This window comes from Thamnophis sirtalis, unplaced genomic scaffold, assembly GCF_051295495.1.
Source record: "Thamnophis sirtalis isolate CommonGarterSnake01/CBP01778 unplaced genomic scaffold, rThaSir2_p1.2 scaffold_2, whole genome shotgun sequence".
Lineage (NCBI taxonomy): Eukaryota > Metazoa > Chordata > Lepidosauria > Squamata > Natricidae > Thamnophis > Thamnophis sirtalis.
In genome coordinates, this window is record NW_028261382.1 from 149,653,571 (window position 1) to 149,669,516 (window position 15,946).

Consider the following 15,946-nt stretch of genomic DNA (forward strand, 5'->3'; position numbering starts at 1 on the left):
TTGCTGAAAGCAAAGCATGATATGGATAAAGAAGGATCATAGCAATAACAAAAAAGCTAATTTCAATATATTCAGAATAAAAGGAAAAGAATAAATGAACTAGTTGTTCATCTGAATAATACATTAGCTGCAGATTTGGAAAGGAAAAGACTAAAGCTTGACTTTGAGAGATGCATGGGCAAGAGGTGCCTACTTTGAATTTAAATCTCCAGGACCAGATAGGACAAAGTATTTTACTAAAATTAATTACATATTTTTTAAAAAGAAGAAAAAAAACCTATCTGGTCCTGGAGATTTAAATTAAAAGTAAACAGGAACAGACAAAACACTAAGATATACTAAAATGTAGATGAGGTGATACAGTTCTAATCACATATACACTATATTATATACTTTTTCCTGGATCACCTATCATGGCAACAGGAAAACACTAAGGAAAACAGAAGCAATACAATTGATAAAAAATAAGGATGACTAGCACTTTGCATAATATAGCCTTATCTTCTTCTAATATGGCATGCTGTTTTAAATCTGGTCATTAAAAACATCATAAAAATCTATATTCCACTAAAACTCTTGTGATTGTAACTGTAACCTTTAAATGAATGAAACGGTGCATCCTAGGGCAAACCTTTCCAACCAAGGTACTCAAAAGCATTAAGTTACAGAATGCAGGGACCCATTCAGAGGTGGTATTCAGCAGGTTCTGATCAGTTCTGGAGAACTGGTAGCGGAAATTTTGGGTAGTTCAGAGAACCTGTAAATACCACCTCTGACTGGCCCTGCCCCCATCTATTCTCTGCCTTCCAAGTCACAGCTGATCAGGAGGAAATGGGGATTTTGCAGTAACCTTCCCCTGGAGTGGGATGGGAATGGAAGTTTTACAGTATCCTTCCCCTGCCACGCCCACTAAGCCATGCCCACAGAACCGGTAGTACAATTTTTAAATCCCACCACTGGACCCATTACTCCCATAGAAGTGAAATTTTGGAATTCTTTGCTCTTTCAGTGCTACTGCACTGCTGCTGTACAGCATCACTGCCATAGTCATGTGATCTTCATTTACAACATTCACTAACATCTTCCCACAAGTCAATAGGGAAGCAGAACAGAATAACAGAGTTGTTCTGGCAAGCTTGCAGGGAGAAAGGGATCATGTGACTGTGGCTAATGGAGGCCACAGTCACATGATCTAATGGAGCATGTCAGTGGGTTTGGAGTTGCAACTTCTATCCTGGGAACCTTGCATGGAGAAAGTCAATGGGAAACTTTGCAGGGAAGGTCACAAGTTGCTCCCATACCCGTACAATCTCTATCGGTCCCTCTGCAATTGCAAATACTGTGTTTCCCAAAAGGTCTTATTTTCTTTTGATCCCTGAAATAAGCACTTGGCCTTATTTTCAGGGAGGTCTTATTACTTTTGAGGTGCAGGAGGTGGTGGATGTGATCACCTCATGGCTGCTGCTGTTTTGCAATATTTTCAGGGAGGGCTTATTGTCAGGGAGGGCTTATTTTCAGGAGAGGGCTTATTTTAGCATATGCGCTCAAAAGCCTGATTGGGCTTATTATCCAGGGGATAATTATTTTGGGGAAAACAGGGTATATCTGAAAGGATGATCCAATGGATCATAGGTTGTTTAATATTTTTCAAAATCATGTTGAAAATTTTGTGGTTTTTTTTCTATTAAATAGATTACCATATAAACTATGATTATATAATATATTTACCGTTCTATAAAGACATTGGACATACACCCTTCAAAGTCGTCCCCACCCAGTTTTATTGGTTGATTCATTGATTTCCTTTCAGGAGTTACAACTGTTTCTGACTTAGGTATATCGTCAACTAATAACTTCAGCCTAGAAGGACAAAAGTGTATAGAAGAGTGAAATTATCATGGCAAAACTATTATACCTAAATAATACTTAATTATTTAATTAGATCATCCCCTTCTAGGAACTGTTACCAAAGTTCTCATTATATACCATATCACTATGTAATTTGGCTTAGAAGCTAAGTGCCACCCCCCCCCAACACAATAATTTTGTATTTTGTTATTGACAATTCAAAAATACCTGTTAAAAACAAATCATTCTCAGAATCCAAATCCATTGACGTATTACTTCTAATGCAGTTTAAGCATTCACAACTAAGCATCAAATTAAACAATAAAATTATATTTTGACCAAAAAATTACTCAATATAATAATCATCAAACATACATATCATCTTCTTTTATCACTGTTATGTAATGCATTGAACCAATTTCACATTTTTTGCTAGATTCGATTACTTCATCAGCCAGGCTTACAATTACATAGCCATTTCTTAGGAGAATGGTAAAATCGGCAAGCTAAAAGGAGGAAAAAGAAACAGTCATTAAAAAAAATATTGAGATTTTGGATTTTGTAGGAAACCAATTTGATTGTATTTTAAAAGATAGTAAAAGATAATTCATCTTTCTTACCTGTGTATTATAACTTAGTAGCATTCCGTTAACTGCCAATGTGTGAAAACCAAATCCAACTTGGAAATTATCAGGGAATGGAAAATCTTTATCACTTAAGTCAAGAACTCCATTCTTGAAAAAGTTTGCGGTTCTCACCAGCTAAAAAATACAAGTAAATGATAAATACTTCTTTTTAAAAACAAAGTGAGAAATCTTTATTTTGCTTGCTTCTCTGTTATTTATAACAATATTAACAGTTCTCTCATATGGTGAGATTTATACATTTCTGGACCACATAGGGCCATAAATCCCATCGCAAGTCTTCTTTTAGAAATATTTAGTGATATTATGATTAAATAATTAAAAGGAATTATGATTAAAGAATTGTGAATATTATGCCAAGTAATAAAAGAAGTGGTGATTATTTACCTTCCAGTCATCCGGGCATTTTCTGCTGACACCAAAACTTTCAGAGAAGGTTATGGAACGTTCAAATGAGGTTTTAATATTCATCATGCACCCACGAAATGGTGGTGTGGATATATTAAACCTGCTTTCAAAAATAAGTAAATAAGAACAACCAGCAAACCACAGCTTTAAAGTTGATATTATGCTAATCTCTTGTCTTTTGGGATAGATAAGCTACCCTCCACTATCAGAATGAATTCCATAAACTATATTTGCAGTTTTAATCGCCTCTTTGGTCTTGGCACCATATTGGGAAGCAGGAGACCATGAGTTCTAGTCCTGCCTTAGGCATGAAAGCCGACTGGGTGATTTTGGACCAATCACTATCTCTCAGTCCATTTCACAGGGTTGTTGATATTGTGGGGGAAATAGGAAAAGGAAGAAGTTAACCGCCTTAAGATATTTATAAAAATAATAAAGGTGGGGTAAAAAAAATCTAATAAATACTGTAAATAAACTTTTCAATGATATTGTTTGAATTTTAAGTGTCTGTGGTGACTGGACTGTTGAGAATTCACCATACAAGAGAAAACAAACAATTCTTACTCATCTCTAAATTATGTCTGTGTGTTTCTCTTCAAAATACATGTTTATTCAAAGAATACGGTATTTTTAAAATTATACATAGAAAATAAAGAATTTTCTTCTTATCATTATTTATAATTACATATGTTTATACCAAGTGCATTTTGTACCAGAAAAAAAGTATATTATGGGAAATTCTGGAAATAACATATATAATCTAAAACTGCGATCATCCCCCTGAAAAGTGCTTACTTCTTTTGGGAATTTTTTTTATTGTGTGTTGCCCCCAGATCATTTGAATGGCAACCTCTATTTCCTGAAAGAAAAAACTTTAGTTAAAAGTTCTTCATTCCAGCTTAGAAGAAGGAAAGAGTTATTTAGTCATCCAGCTGGAAGTTCTATTCTTTCTGTTACCTTACATTAAGTATGAAGAACTTGTAACCTATCAAGCCAAATGCACTTCAGTCACTATATACTGTAAAGTTGCTTCTAGATGATTGATAATATCATCATATATTGATACTTGGGTTTGGGATTGATACCATACCAGGTATCAATCCCAAACCCAAGAAAGGGAACAGTCTCCAGCTAAACCGCAATCCAGGGGCAAGAATGTATTCAGCACAGCCAAGGCCTTAATATGCATCCTTACTACTCAGCACCAGTCCTTATCTCCCAGATCGTTGTCACTCACCGTTCTCTTAGATAGGTTGGAATTCCTCCCAAGTAATATGAATCAAAATTAAATGTAGTCACGTTGGCAAATAATCTAAGTGTGTCAACCCCAAAAATAAATCTTTGGGGGGAAATGTGTAAAATAACCTGAAACAAATAAAGCAATCAGATTTAAAGCCTTTTGTGTTATTTTATTATGATTTCAACATTTACATTTACGGGTAAAGGTAAAGGTTCCCCTCGCACATATGTGCTAGTCATTCCCAACTCTAGGGGATGATACCCATTTCCATTTCGAAGAGCCAACACTGTCCGAAGACGTCTCTGTGGTCATGTGGCCGGCATGACTAAACGCTGAAGGCACACAGAAAGCTGTTATCTTCCCACCAAAGTGGTTCTTATTTTTCTACTTGCATTTTTTCATGCTTTTGAACTGCTAGGTTGGCAGAAGCTGGAACAAGTAATGGGAGCTCACTCCATTATGCAGCACTAGGGTTTGAACCGCTGCACTGCCGACCTTTCTGATCGACAAGTTCAGCATCTTAGCCACTGAGCTACCGCATCCCTATACATTTACAGGTATTATCTTTATTATTACTAATATTGTGCCTTTTTATATTTTTGAATTAGTTTTTAATAATTAATTCAAACAATGAACTATGAATATTATAGATAAGAAAGAAAAATTAAGACCATACCAAAGTACAGTTAGTCAACAGGAAACATAAAATCAACAAGAGGGAAGAGGAAACCCGAAGTGCTCTTTTAAAATAGAGGGTTTTTAAAAGGCCATAGCACAAACTTTGCAAAAAAGATATATTAGCTTCCAGTTCTTGTCTAAAAGGTAGAAAATGTTGATATGGCCAACAAGCACAAAGCAGTTTCATTCCCCATTACTTTCAAATAATGATTTAAAATCATTTCCCTTGACTGACAGATGAGCCTCTGCATTATGCCATTTTTTTTGCTATTACTTTTATTTTGATACTTTCAAGTCCTAATAAGTATTTTAAATTGTTTAAATCTCTAAGATCATATAACTGAATGTGGGAAAGATATAAGATAGTGCAGAGTCTTGGTTAATATAGTAATAAAAGAATAAATTGACTTTTGCTAAATAATGGCCACAAAATGGAATTTGAAAAGAGACTTACTAATTTCCAGATTATCTCATAAATGCTGCCCCACCCAAGTTCTAAAATGATTCCTGACAAGTATTCCTAGGCTTGGATTCTGAGACTGTTCTTCAAACTTGCCTTTCCATTCTGTGCAGATGGAACTATGGAGAAATAATTCTCAGCTACTACTGAGTAGTTGAGAAGTCTCCTCCTACTAAGAGGAAGGACTCAGCACTGTATCCTTTGACTGGAAGTTCCAGTCCACAATCATCACAGAGAGATCCATGTTCTGACCTAGGCTTCCCAGGAGCATGAAGCAAACTCCTGGTTCCGACAAAAACCCCTTTTATTAATTTACTGTGAATTCTGCTGATTCCCATACAGCAAAGTCTTTCCAGGGAGGATTTACAGTCACAGACCTCATCTGGCATAGAGAGCTACCAAGCTGATATCTGGAAAACTTGGCAAGGAGTCTCGAAGATTCAAAGGCCAATTAAACGAACTAATTGTCTCCTGCAATTCCACTCCCCTTTCACTCCTCTTTTATTTCCTCTGGGAGGGGCCATTCATCATCCACCTGTGGCCTTACTCCCAAGTCGACTCCTGTTCTTTAGCTATTCCCTTTGTCTGGCGACTCTGTGCATGCGCACACTGGGAACAGGCTCCAACTGTTTGTCTGCTTCACTAATATCTGACTCTGAAGGAAGCTGATAACGGGCATACGGCTCTGTCTCCCTCTCTTCCTCCAACACCGAGCCCTCACCAGAGCCTTTCCCAGACTCCAGGACTGGCCCATGTTTTCCCCAATCTTCTCACTGTCCGAATCTGCTGCCAGCTCCGCTGGCTGCTGGCGTGCCACAACAACCCAGGCATTAGGTTTGAATATTATAGGCAGAGGGTACATAAGCAGTAATATTTGCTGGCAGCAACTTAAATATGATGTCTTTGCTCTCAGATCTGCATGAAAACATTTTGCTACCTGAGGCAAACAATAAGACAGGACACCTCACCTTTTTTATATTAAAAAAGGGCATCTTGGTCAAGATCGGCTTAGAACCTTCTGATATTAAGATTCTGATAATATGGAGGCTCCCAAACATGTTAATCCAACTTCTTCATGGGAACCTTTTGTCAGGAGGGGGGGAGGGGGGCAAAGCCAAAGTATGACAAATTTGGTGGTGGGACTGACACACACAGTCCTAATCTCCTACATAATGTTCCCTTATGCTGGCATATACATTTGGGAGCAATACATGTTTGTTTTAAGAGTAAACTTTAAAAATTTCCATACGTGTAGCTAAGATGAATGAAAAAGCTAGTATATTACAAAGGTGTACGTGTGAGGATTTTCATAATAATAACAACAACTCAGATTGTTTTGTGCCGAGAAACTTACCAGTTTTTCTGGTACATTGCTCATGATTCCATTTGATATTTCAATTGGAGGTTGTGAATCAACTTTGTGTGTGAATATTGGGCGGCCATTTTCAATTCGCAAACTAATAAACTTGTCCTATAATGGTTTATGCAAAATAACACATAAATAGGCATTAATTGAAAGGCATATTTTCTTTTATTCTAAATAACAGCTAATGTTTATATATTTTCCTAATAGCCTGATTGTTTCAGCTTTCATATTTTAAAGGAAAAAATACATTGTTCCTTCTTAGGAAGAGAAAGAGTGCTATCCTTTCACACAGATTTGCTGAATTCCAATTCCAATTGTGCAACAACTGGAGAGTATTGGTGGGAATGATTGATTTCAACCAATAAAGACCAACATTTCCATATCCAACATGTTGAATTTGTAGTTGGATTCCACAAATCCAACTACAAATCAGTGGTGGGTTTCAAAAAAATTTGGAATCTCTTCTGTAGGTGTGGCCTGCTTTCCGGGTCCACTGGTGGAACCTCTTCTAACTCGTTTGGTAGATTTACCGAATAGGTGCGAACTGGTAGGAACCCACCTCTGCTACAAATCCAACTACAAATCCAACATCCTAATATTTTTCATTTTTATTCTAGGAGAAAGCCATAATAAAGAAGTAATGCATCTTTCTGCTTTGTAATTTGGACTATTTGTTTCTAATACCAGACAACTAGAAGATCTGAAACCTGAACTAGGAATTTTATATATGCTCATGAACACAGACAACAGGCCGAGATTAGCAAAATATATAAACTAAAAGGGCAGAGATTCTAATAGTTGACATTGCCTTTTGCTTACTGCCATTCAAGCCCAACCACCCTTCCTATATCTTTCCTTTTCAAGTGTGGCAGTAGCTCATAAAGCATCAGGGATTGGATTTGAGTGCTCAGTCTGATCTTTACATCTACATTCAGACAGTACAATGAACAATTTTCCATTTACTTAGCAAAAAAACCAAAAACAAATGACTTAGCATAAAGTTGCGAGCAGGGGTGGGCTGCTACGGGTTCACCCAGGTTTGGGAGAACCTCCAAATCTAACCCCTGGGTGGCCCTGCCCATCCAGCTCTGTCCCTCCCCTCCCAGTAGTCTCCATGCGGCCCGTTTTGGAGGCAAGGTAAGTGCAGGGCCCACATGAGGCTCGAGGTGGGGTGAAAACAGCCCTCCTGGAAGTTCCCAAAGGCTGGAAATAGGCCCATTTCTGGGGGAAGCAGTTTTCACCCTCCCAGAGGCTTGAGGAAAGCCTCCGGAGCCTGGGGAAGGCAAAAATGCTCCCCCCCGTGGTTCAGGAGGCCGACTAGGCCACGTCCACCATGGCCACACCCACCCAGCAACTGGGCAGAGCCCAGCAACTGGGCAGTTGCTGAAATTTTTGAAGCCCACCCCTGGTTGTGAGAAAGTTAAGGTTATGTTCCAAAAAATTCATTGCAGTTGGCTTCATAAGATCTCAGGAGGTATTACTAAGATGATCTGCTTGACACAACGTTAAGATCTGAAAACTGAGATTCGGAAAATACTATGAAATTTAAGTTACATGCACGTAGCCTAAAGGAAAACATAAATTTTACAGCTCCACAGTTTATGGCTGTATAACTCTCCATGCCATATTTGAATATCCCTAGGTTAGCGAGAAAAACAATGAAGACTGTTTGCACTATTGTAAGTTTTATGGCAATTTATACTTCTACAAAGTAAAATATATATTACTAAGTATATCCCTGAATGGATTAATTAAATTTAATTCAGTTAACAAACATGATGCAGCCTACAGCTGAGAAAGTAAATTCGCAACATTTCAATATATGTACATCTATATTTAAAATATTTTACAAATTATCCCCTTTCTTTTGGGATTATGTTAGTTAATAGAACTCTTTATGAGATGCATTTACTATTGTTTAAATCAAATGTTACTGAAGAGAACCTGGAGATGGGTGCAAAATGCAAAGCGACATCTCCATTTTCCCACTCGGATGGCCCCAATTCAGAAGACAACATCACACCCACCAACAAACTCCACATAAGGGAAGGAATGAGGAATCTGGATAAGTGGGGACCACTCATTTGCTAGACATTTTCTATAAGTTTTGATTAAAAATATTTAAGCAGCTATTCTTGTTTATTTAAGTCATAAACTATGAATAAAATAATTGGGTATTTTAAAGCTTCTTCCAGAGGCATTTGGGACAACATCATCAAGAGAAAAGAGAAAAAGAGAAAGACAACATCAAGAGAAAAGTTTTAAATGGATTAAGAATAATCTTCTTTCTATGGATGAAATTTAGGCTCTGGATTGAAGAGTATAATGTACATACATACATACACACACACAAACACACAAACATACTATACAAATTTATATACATACAGTACCTTCTGTACATAAATACATACGTATATAATAGATCTCTGAGATGCACTTCCACCAATTCTGTTTGCTTATATGACAAAACTATTAATACTGTTGGAATCTGAAACAATCAGTTATTTGAATCTGTATTTCAAATTATTTTCAATGATAGGTTAATGGATAGAAATTTGGGGATAGTATCAACCTATTTACATTGTTTCAGTACAATTTATCTGTATGGATCTTCCTTTCCTTGTGCCTAATTTCCTTCCTTCCTCTTCTCCCCCATTTTACAGTTTGCCTGGAAACATTTACATGAATATTAGTTACCTGGTTTTCTGCAAAGAACACCAACCCGACATCTGAAGTAGTTTGAATGGTTTGTTCATATTTTATGACTCCTCTGCCTGGAGAAGCTTTGATATGTGCATAACCGATGCCTTCAAAGTAAAATTCAGCAGATTGTTCTCTGTATCTGAAATAAAGAAATATGCAGATGAAAATGCTACCATCCTACCAAGCATATTTGATATACCAAGAAATGTTTTAAACAAAGAAAATAGTCAAGCTAAGTGAAAATTGTGTGTTTCCGAAGAGAAGGCGTGGGAGGAGTAACAGATGGGTATTAACCCAGCCCTCTTGCCTATAGGAGACTGAGGTAATCTTTTGAAGCCACACCTACGGTCCTCCTCTGACTTCCCCAGATTAACCTCACTCTGCGGCCTGAAAGGAGTGTTACTCTGACTCTCCCTTCTCTTCGAAGACTTAGGAGTTTTTTTCTTACAGGATCCTTAGCAGCGATTACCTTAGCATCAAAGGAATTAATTCACACCTTAGAAGATTTCTCACCTCTCCTCTACTGTGCTCCATGCCACTGGGGAAAGCCTCGTCGCTGCCCAGTGTGTGCGCGCGTGCCCCGTGCGACCGGCTGGTCGCGTAAGAGGGGGAGGAAGCCTCTGCTCAGCAGGGACAATCGGAGCGGCTGCGAGGTCTCTGGAAAGCAGAAGAAGGACCTGCGAGGCCTGGGAATCCCTGGAGATCTGCCCTACGATCCCCAGCAACAGGAGATCGGACCGCAGGTCGGCGGTCGCCATCTTAGGTCCAGTCGCCATTTTGGAGCACGTGAGCTGAGCGCGTGATCAGCGTTCCCTACGGACGCCGAAAGCGCTCAAAAGGGCACCAGTGAAGCCAAAAGAGGCTTTGTTTAGGCTCTACCCCACTGGTGATCCGGGGGGTATTCCCAGGCTGTGCCTGCCGGCAACTGAGGCCGCAGTCCAGCGGCAGAGGAACAGAAGAGCGGACTCGAGCCTCGGGGGAGAGAATCCGCCCTCACAGCCGGCTGCAAGGAGGAGGAGGTTTGGTGAGCACCTAACTGTAAGTAATGGCGGAGGCGACTAGAAGCAGGGATGCCAGGCCCGGAGCCCCAGGGGGTGCGGACCCGGACAAGGGGACCTCCAGGGGCGCTTCACCGGTTCCCAGGGGGAGATCCCCAGTGAGGAGGCACAAGGCTAGGGCCCCGAAGAAGGCGGCCCCCAGGAAGGAGGCCAGGGCGACCAGGGCCTCGGCCAGGGAGTTCAGGGCGGCCATCAGCCCTTCCCCCTCCAGATCACAATCTCCCCGCAGGACTCCAGCCTGGGTTGAGGCCGGCAGCATCTCCAGCTTCACCAAGGGGCTCCCACAGAGGCACAGCTCCCTATCCCCCCCCTTTTGCCTGCTCCCCCAGTGGAGTCGAGAGCGGACCCCTTTGGGCGCAGGGCCAACAGTCCAGCCAGGCCCCGCTTGGCTCCCCTATCCCCTGATCCCAGGGAATACCCCCAGCCTCCTGAGCTCCAGCCTGCCCTGCCTGATCTCTCCAACAGCTTCCAGGACATGCTAGCCAGGGCTCTAGCCCAGGTTATGGCCTCTAGCTTAGGCCAGCAGCCTCAGAGCTCCAGGAGCAGGACCGCACAGGAACCTCCCAGGGGGCCTCAGGAACGCCCCAGTACTTCAGCGGCCAAGGAAGCCAGGTCTCCCTCCCCATCCACGGCTAGCGAGGCTTCCGACCTGGAGGAGGGAGAATTGAAGGATGTGGGGTTCTCAGAGGATGAGGATCCCCAGGTAGAGGATGATTCCACCATAGCGGGCCTCTTTCCCCCGTCCTTATTCAGTTCCTTGCTTCGCAAGGCAGCTGCCACAGCGGATCTGGATCCCCCTCCAGATCCTAAGCCAGTAGCTGAGTCTTCTGGCAAGGGTAAGAGTAAGAAGAAAAAGGGTCCTTTTCATAGGCCCCCCATGACTAAGGAGGAGATCCCCACGCCAGAGATGTTCATGGAGGTGCTCAAGTCGCAGTGGATAAAGCCAGGATCTTTCCCCAACCCAGGGGGAAATGAGAGAAAATGTTACAATCTTAATCAGGCCTTTGCCCAAGCTCTCCAGGTTCCTGAAGTGGACAATCCGGTGGCCATCCTGGCATCAGTTTCAACGGTTGTCGCAGGTGACACTGCCAACTGCCTCAAGCCTGAGGACAAGAAGGCAGACATTGTCCTGCACAAGACATTCCAGGCTATCACCTGGGCCATCAGGGTGGCCGCCTCTGCTTCCTTCTTTAACAGGTCCACGGTCCTATGGTTGGAGCAGCTGAGGGACAGGACTCCAGCCTCAGAGGTTCGTCTGCTGCAGGACATATCCAAGATGCTGGCGGCAACGCAGTTCTCAGCGGACGCCACTCTGGACGCGGTAAAGTATGCGTCCCATGCTATGTCTTCTTTAGTTGCTTCTAGGCAAGGTGGCGCAGTGGTTAAAAGCAGCACTGCAGGCTACTGCTAGATCAGCAGTTCAGCGGTTCAAATCCCACCGGCTCAGGGTTGACTCAGCCTTCCATCCTTCCGAGGTGGGTAAAATGAGGACCCAGATTGTTGGGGGCAATATGCTGACTCTCTGTAAACCGCTTAGAGAGGCCTGAAAGGCCTATGAAGCGGTATATAAGTCTACTGCTATTGCTATTGCTATAGGCGCCTACTCTGGTTAAGCCACTGGCAGGCGGAATCCCAGATGAAGTGGCACCTAACAGGGGCAGACTACACCGGGGAGAAGCTATTTGGGATGGCGCTGGACCCTATCCTCGTGGAGGATAAAAACAAGCGGAAAGTTCTACCAACAACAACCAGACGATCGGACTTCCGCCACGCGCCATACCCCAGGAGGACCCTGTACAGACCACCCAACGGGGACAACCAGAACCAGAGGTACCAGAACCCCAGGTTCCATAGGCAGGGGGATAGACAATTCCACAGAGACAGATTCAGGGGCCAGCAGCAGGGCAAACGGCCCTTTCGAGGAGGAGGCGGTCGCCCCTTCCACAGATTTAAGTGATCCGGCCCTGGATCACCCCATCGGTGGTCACCTCTCTCTGTTCGCAGATGCCTGGGAACGTATCACCTCGGATGAGTGGGTACTCCAGACTGTAAGGCTCGAGCTACACCTGGAGTTTCGTTCTCTCCTCCCCAGTAGGTTCCGCACCTTTGCCTCCTCCACAGACCCGACCAAGCAGGCCCTTAAGGCCAAGGCCATTAAACATCTACTAGACATCAGGGCCATTGAAAGAGTCAAGAGGAGGGCTCCGGGTTCTACTCGAACCTCTTCTTAGTCCCCAAGAACTCAGGGGGATGGAGAGCCATCCTGGATCTTAAACTCCTGAATTCCAGGGTGGTATACCGCAAATTTAAGATGGCCCCCTGAAATCCATCCTGGAGGGCATCCGGCCGGGCGATTTCCTAGCCTCTATCGACCTCACAGAGGCATACCTACACATCAGGATCACCCCGGAACACCGTAAATTCCTCAGGTTCTCACATGAGGGGAACCACTTCCAATACAGGGCCCTTCCCTTTGGGCTGGCCTCAGCCCCCAGTACATTCACCAAGGTGCTAGCAGCAGCTGCAGGTCACTTACGCTCCCTCCCAGTCCGCTTGTTCTGTTATTTGGACGACATCCTCGTCTTAGCCAGGTTGCCTGACTCGGCTGAAAGGAACCTGGGAATCACCATCGACACCCTTAGGGCCCTGGCCTTCTCCATCAACTTGGAGAAGAGTCACCTGGTACCATCCACCAGGCTCCTTCACCTAGGGTCCATCATCGATTCAGTGGCCGGGGAGGTTTTTCTGTCCCAAGATCGCAAGGACAGCATTGTTAAGATGATCCATGAGGTTCGCAAGTTACGCCTGTCCCTGTAGTTCTTCTTTCCAGGCTCCTGGGGAAGTTCATCTCGTGCATAGGGATCGTGCCGTGGGCTCGACTACACGCCAGGGAGCTTCAGTGGTTCCTACTGTCTCACCAGAGAGCCGGGACGAGCAATGCTACCTTCAGGATCAGAGTGTAACCCCAGGTGCTGCTATCCCTCCGTTGGTGGCTGTCCCCAGCCTTGAGCAGGGGATGCCTCTTCAGAGAACCGACGAGAAGGACCCTCATCACAGACGTAAATCTCTTTGGCTGGGGGGCTCACCTGGAGAACCAGATCACCCAGGGCCGCTGGACTCCAATAGATCTACGAAACAACATCAACTGGTTGGAGCTCAGAGCCAACCATCTGGTTCTTTGCCACTTCAACGACACGGTATCCGGACATCACATCCTAGTCCTGACCGACAAAGTAGCGGCAAGGCCCATGTGAACAGACAGGGCAGCACCCACTCCAAGGCCCTTCGCGACGAGGCCCTGCGACTGGGGAACTGGGCAGAGAGACACCTACAGTCCATCAGAGCCGAGCACATATCCGGAACAGAAAATCATCAGGCAGACTGGCTCAGCAGGGAGATGGCCGACAACGGAGAGTGGCAACTCCACCCCTCAATCTTCCGTTAGATCTGCAAGAGGTTTGGACATCCGACAGTGGACCTCTTCGCGATCCCACAGAATGCCCAGCTGCCAGAGTTCGTATTGAGGTTTCCGACCAAGGGAGTAATGGACACGGATGCCCTTCGATGCAGATGGCCACCAGGTCTTCTCTACGCCTTTCCCCCCTTCCCCTCATCCCTGGGGTCCTGAGGAGGGTGGTGGCGGAGGGAGCAGGGATGATAATGGTGGCTCCCTTCTGGCCTCGCCGCCCCTGGCTGGCAGACATCGTGGATCTGTCCACAGCTCCCCACTCGAGGATCCCAGCGGGGGAGGTGGCTCTACACCAGGGGTCTCTGGAGCATCTGGACCCGGAGTGGCTTCATCTGATCATCTGGCAATTGAGAGGGAACAATTAAGGGAGGCACAATTTTCCGAGAGTGTCATCAGGACAGTAGAGGCATCCAGGAGGCAGTCACCACACACATCTACAACGCCTCCTGGGTGGCCTTTGCGGACTGGTGCCAAGCTAAGAGTCTCTGTCCAGCTGCAGCCTCGGTTCCACAGGTCCTGGACTTCCTCCAGGAAGGGCATGAGAAGGGTCTAGCCACTAGTACCCTTAGGCGACAGGTCTCCGCTCTACCCACAATTCTAGGGGGGGGTGAGCGCTCCTCCTTTGTCCCAGCATCCAGTGTTAAAGTGCTTCCTCAAGGGGGCGGCGAATCTGAAACCCTCAGTGGTCCATCGATTCCCCACCTGGGACCTTCCCAAGGTACTTCAGGCCCTCATGGAAGCACCATTTGAGCCTCTGAGGGAGGTTTCCTTTCAGCTTCTAACCCTCAAGGTCATCTTCCTGGTCGCCATCACCTCGGCCAGGAGGGTTTCTGAGATCAACGCCCTCTCCAGCAGGGCGGACCTCTGTACCTTCTTAGGTCATCCTCAGGCTTGACCCCACCTTCATGCCCAAGGTTAACTCCCCTTTTCACAGGGCTCTAGAAATTATTCTCCCGGACTTCTGTCCCCATCCCTCTGGTGAGAGGGAGAAATCCTGGCACAAGCTGGATGTCAGAAGGGCCTTGCGCATATACCTGAAGCGCATGGCCCCCTTTAGGCGTTCGGAGGCCCTCTTCGTGTCTTATCAACCTTCCTCCCGGGGAGCTAAGGTCTCTCCGGCCACCATCAGCAGATGGATTAGAGCGGCCATCTCTCAGGCCTACAGGGCACGAGGACTCCAGGCCCCAGAGGGCATCACAGCACATTCCACCAGAAGTGCAGCCACCTCACCAGCCAGACCCCCATAGAGGAGATCTGCCGGGCGGCCGCCTGGGCCTCCCCTTCTCCCTTTATTAAGCATTACAGACTTGACGCCTCCGCGGAGGCGGCCTTCGGCAGGAGGGTACTGCAGGGAGTCCTGGACTCTCCAGGGGGCTCAGGCCCATCTAATCCCTCCCAGGACATCTAGCTTTGGTATGTTCCATCTGTTACTCCTCCCACACCTTCTCTTCGGAAATTGGCAGTTGGACTTACCTGAACTGCATGTTTAGAAGAAAGGTGTGGGAGGAGTCACTTCCCTCCTGTTCTGGGCGCCCCGCGCCTAGGGGGCCTGAGCGTGTCCAGGTTCAGCTATAGCGGTTAGGAAGGATATGTGTTGGCTGTTTGTCCTTCCTTTCAGATTCTGCTATGATCCATCGGTTAATCTGGGGAAGTCAGAGGAGGACCGTAGGTGTGGCTTCAAAAGATTACCTCAGTCTCCTATAGGCAAGAGGGCTGGGTTAATACCCATCTGTTACTCCTCCCACGCCTTTCTTCTAAACATGCAGTTCAGGTAAGTCAAACTGCCATTCCCTTCATCAGGAAGAAAACTATATGTTAAAGCTACACCATTTCTTCAGAGATATAGGTTTTCTTCCTGTTTTTAACAGTCCCTTACACATTTATGAAGTAGCTTACAATTGGTTTTATGAATTTTAAAATAAAGCTGTGCCTGAAAAGAAATTGCAAGTTAACCAAACTTTTTTTTTATCTTTCTTCAACCTGGATATGAACAGATTTATTTGAATTTCAAAACTTGCTTCACAGGTTGCACTAAGCTATTTTTGTTTCAAACATATTTATTAAATAGG

The 15,946-nt window shown here is 44.5% G+C and overlaps 1 protein-coding gene across 2 annotated transcripts in view; it reads right to left on the minus strand.

The window, feature by feature from the left end:
• The window catches only part of LAMA3 (laminin subunit alpha 3), a 157,831-nt gene that overhangs the window by 14,113 nt on the left and 127,772 nt on the right, over positions 1-15,946 (minus strand). For both annotated transcript variants that reach the window (XM_087707173.1, XM_087707174.1), the window contains exons 60-66: positions 9,345-9,489; positions 6,633-6,749; positions 4,138-4,265; positions 2,880-3,000; positions 2,469-2,609; positions 2,224-2,354; positions 1,729-1,860 (exon numbers count right to left, since the gene is read on the minus strand). In XM_087707173.1, the coding sequence (XP_087563299.1) occupies positions 1,729-1,860; positions 2,224-2,354; positions 2,469-2,609; positions 2,880-3,000; positions 4,138-4,265; positions 6,633-6,749; positions 9,345-9,489 (915 nt within the window). The remainder of the gene's footprint in view (positions 1-1,728; positions 1,861-2,223; positions 2,355-2,468; positions 2,610-2,879; positions 3,001-4,137; positions 4,266-6,632; positions 6,750-9,344; positions 9,490-15,946) is intronic.